The sequence below is a fragment of the Muntiacus reevesi genome, chromosome 2 (genome assembly GCF_963930625.1).
Source record: "Muntiacus reevesi chromosome 2, mMunRee1.1, whole genome shotgun sequence".
NCBI classification, from domain to species: domain Eukaryota; kingdom Metazoa; phylum Chordata; class Mammalia; order Artiodactyla; family Cervidae; genus Muntiacus; species Muntiacus reevesi.
The window spans coordinates 72,271,534-72,275,317 of NC_089250.1; the positions used below are offsets into that span (position 1 = coordinate 72,271,534).

At 46.3% G+C, this 3,784-nt stretch overlaps 1 protein-coding gene across 1 annotated transcript; it reads right to left on the bottom strand.

The window, feature by feature from the left end:
* Nucleotides 1–2,198: 2,198 nt before the first annotated feature.
* Nucleotides 2,199–3,148, bottom strand: WFDC9 (WAP four-disulfide core domain 9). The gene is made up of 2 exons (XM_065919195.1): nt 3,058–3,148; nt 2,199–2,347 (listed from the first exon to the last, which is right to left on the bottom strand). The coding sequence occupies exons 1-2, from the start codon at nt 3,146–3,148 to the stop codon at nt 2,199–2,201; spliced, it is 240 nt and encodes a 79-aa protein (XP_065775267.1).
* Nucleotides 3,149–3,784: the final 636 nt, after the last annotated feature.

The window sequence follows — 3,784 nt, forward strand, 5'->3', positions numbered from 1 at the left end:
AAAACAATTAACATATCTTATTTAAGCCACCATTTTCTTCTTGGTCACTGTCAACCTGTAGTTGAAAATCCAAAATGATACCCAAGCCAAACTATATATCAAGATAAAGGTAGAATGAAGGCATGAAAGCTCTCAAATTTTTTAATTTACTTTATTTAATTAGTTCTCAATCTCTCTGAGGAAACCCCTGTCGGGTATATATATTACCAAAATGAGGTTGTTAAGAAAGAGAAGTGGGGTCTAGGAAACAGGATCTCTAAACCAGGATAGGTAAAATACTACTATGATGGTGAAGGGAAATCCCCAGGGGCGCTCCACAGTGGGGACCCTAGCGCCCCGCTCCTGAAGGGTGTTTCCCCAAGCCCCTGGCCCATTGCCCCTTTCCATTGTTCTGAGCTTTAAGGCACTAGCCAGTGTGCTAAGTCGCCTCAGTCGCATCCGACTCTTCGCAACCCTACAGACTACAGCCTGCCAGGCTTCTCTGTCCATGGGATTCTCCCGGCAAGATTGCTACAGTTGATTGCCATTTCCTTCTCTGGGGATCTTCCTGACCGAGGGATTGAACTCAGGTCTCTTGAATTGCAGGTGGATCCTTTACCATCTGAGCCACCAGGGAAGTCCAACAATAGAGGTTATCAAGGGTGCTTTCTCCTGGGACCAGAGTGATATAGAGGCCAGGGTCTTAGGTCTTACTTCAGGAGTCTGGCTTTTCATAAATAGGCAGGTGAGAGTCTGTCGTGTGTTCACTAAATCCATTTTCCTATTCTTATTGGGCATAGAGCTAGACTATAATTCTTAGTCTTTTTTGCCAATAGGTGGGACCACATTATGGCAGATAGAATATTGGAGAGAAATAATAAACTTCACTTCTAGGCCTGGCCCTTAAAAGCCTTCCATGTGAGCCTCCATCCTTGCTTTCTTCTCCCACCTGCTGGCTGGATGCAGAAGCATCCCTAAGAGATGATGGAGCTATAGATGGGAGGAGCCAGGGTCCTTGAATCTTGACATGGGTCATTCATTGATCACCCTGATGTATTATGAATAAGGATAAACTTTCCTGTGCTGACCACATAAGTTTTTTAAATTATTTTTTAAACTTATTTGTTTATTTGTTTGTTTATTTCTGACTGAGCTGGATCTTCGTTGCTGCAAACGGCGGCTACTCTCTAGTTGCACTGTGCGGGCTTCTCATTGTGGTGGTTCCCCTTGTTGCAGAGCACACGCTCTAAGGCCTGCGGGCTTCAGTATTTGCAGCATGCAAGATCTAGAGCACCTGGCCCCACAAGATTTTTATAAACTGTATTTTTGTTACAACCATGAGCATGCCGGACTAACACATGGGTCTAATTGAAAGGCAGAGTTGAGTGTCTGTGCCCATGATGGGATGGGAACTCCTTTGGGGGCTGTTGAGGGTTATAAGGAAAGAAATGAAGTCACAGGGATAAAGGACCAACAAACACAGAACACTCAAGTTGGTGGATCAGTTTATTTGGCAAAGACGTGAGCCTTCTCAAGATTGAAAGGTCAAGGAGGAACAGAGATCCTCAGATGGAGCGAGTGGATATCCCAACAGAGAACCAGGCAGCCCTCTTCTTGACCACACAGCCTCTAGCCCATACTAGTCGGAAGGAGGTCAACTAGAAACTAGGATTTTATCATGAATTTAAAAGGTTCCCTGGAAGAGAAAAGTTAAGTGGTTAAAAGTCACAGAATTCTGAGGGGCATCCATTCCCAAACCTAACTGCACCCTTAGTCCCAGTTAATGGAACCAGGAAGTCTTCCTAGAAGATCAGGAGTTACCTGCTTTTAGTCAGTTTTCTCAAGACATTTGCCAGTTGAGCAGACAAGTAAAGACCTGGTCTCCTTGGGCCTGGCTAAGAAAAGGGGCCAATGGAGAGGCCAGATTGAGGCAATAATTGGAATCTTGGACAAGGGAAGGATGAACAAATTGATGGGTGATGTTGCGGGGAATTGAATGAGAGTGGAAAAATGTGTGGTTGGCCCCCATGCTGGTATCTTGGTTTACTTTGCAGTGAGTGGCAGCATAGGTGTGGAGGCAGGAAGACGTTGCCTTATGCTGCTTGTTTCTTTGACCAGGGTTTGGGTGATGATGTCTTCTGTCCCAGGTCACACCTTCTGAACTAGGGCTAGCAGCAGTAAGGAAGCATCCCCATGCCAACCTTCCCACCCCAAGCAACTCACTCATTGTCCAGGCAGATGTTTCCACAGTAGGTCCAGCAGCATGTGTGGTTTGGAAAGGAACATTCCCTTAATTTAGTGCATCTTTTTACACAATACCGTAATGATGGAGGCTGTACCCAGCACTGATCAGTATCTCTTAGTTCATCTGGAATCAAGAGGGTAGAAGTTGGCAGTGTCTATCCACCCACCACTTGGACAAGAAACCCTTTCTCAAGTTGAAATATCCCTGAGCTCTAAGCCACAAAGTATTTTTCTGCCCTTGAAGAGAATCCCTCTGTGAGTCCTAGCCAGTGGCTTTTTACAGAAGACCATCCTTATATGACATGACTTCCCTCTTACCACATGTTCCCACAGCATTGTAGGGCTTCGGGTTCCGTCCAGGTTGCCTAAAGATGGGGACATCCTTCACTAGGACAACCCCAATACAGATAACACCACCTCACCAAGTCCGTTCCCAAATAACTTTAGATTGCAAGGTCTGCAATAGTCTCTAGCAAAGATTTCCATACCCGATTTTCAGATTGGAAAACTGTGGGCTCAGACGGACGTTGTGTTGGTCTTTCCTTCACCCAAGGTGGTCTGACATTGGCCACTATTGTAACCTGCTAGCTTATGGACTGTGGGCAAAAGCTACATTCCCTTTCCATGTACCCACTACGGCTTTCAGAGCTGGGGAAGGAAGCTTGAGGAGATGCCAGTTTGGGAACAGCCAACCTAATCTTTCTTGGACGTCTCTTGCTTGAAGGAGGACTATTTTCATTTAAAGGGTGATCCTAGAAATGTGGGCTCTGAATCAGTTACACCAGACCCCCCAGACCTGGGCAAAGCACCCTCCTCCCTGGCCACACCACCTACAGGGAATTTTGTCCTTGAGGCCTCCCAGCACAGGCAGAAACATCACAAGCTCATGGGTGAGAAGCAAGAGGAGAGGAATCCAGGGCTTCATGGTCGTTTCTACGTGTGTTTGGGTTAGGTTTTGGCAGAAGGCAGGTCTTTTCCCGATGCTACTAGAGATAGACAGGAATTAAGGGGACAGGATAGGAAAGAAAGAGAAATGCTTGTGAATATTTTATTGTTCTTCTCCTACTTTTCCTTTCCACCCGCTGGCATCCAACAACACAGCAAACTAGCCAATGACTTCCCTGGACTTCTTCCCCATTCACATTAGGTACCCCTTCCTTTATGAAATTAATTTTTTTTAATGCGTTGTTTTTTTTCTGATCAAAAAGTGATCTATCTTCAGGTTGTATTGTTAAAACAAAAAACTACAAACAGGAGGGCTTCCCTGGTGGCTCAGTGGTATAAAGAATCTGCCTGCCAATGTGGGAAACACGAGTTTGATCTCTGGTCTGGGAAGACCCCACGTGCCACAACTACTGAACCTGTGCTCTGAGCCTGGGAGCTGAAACTACCGAGCCCCCGAGCTGCCACTACTGAAGCCAGAACACCAGAGCCTGTGCTCGGCAACAAGAGGAGCCGCTGGAGCGAGAAGCTCATGCACTGCAGCTAGAGAGCGGCCCCCACTCACCGAAACAAGAGAAGAGCCGGCACAGCAACCAAGACCCAGCACGGCAAATTAAAA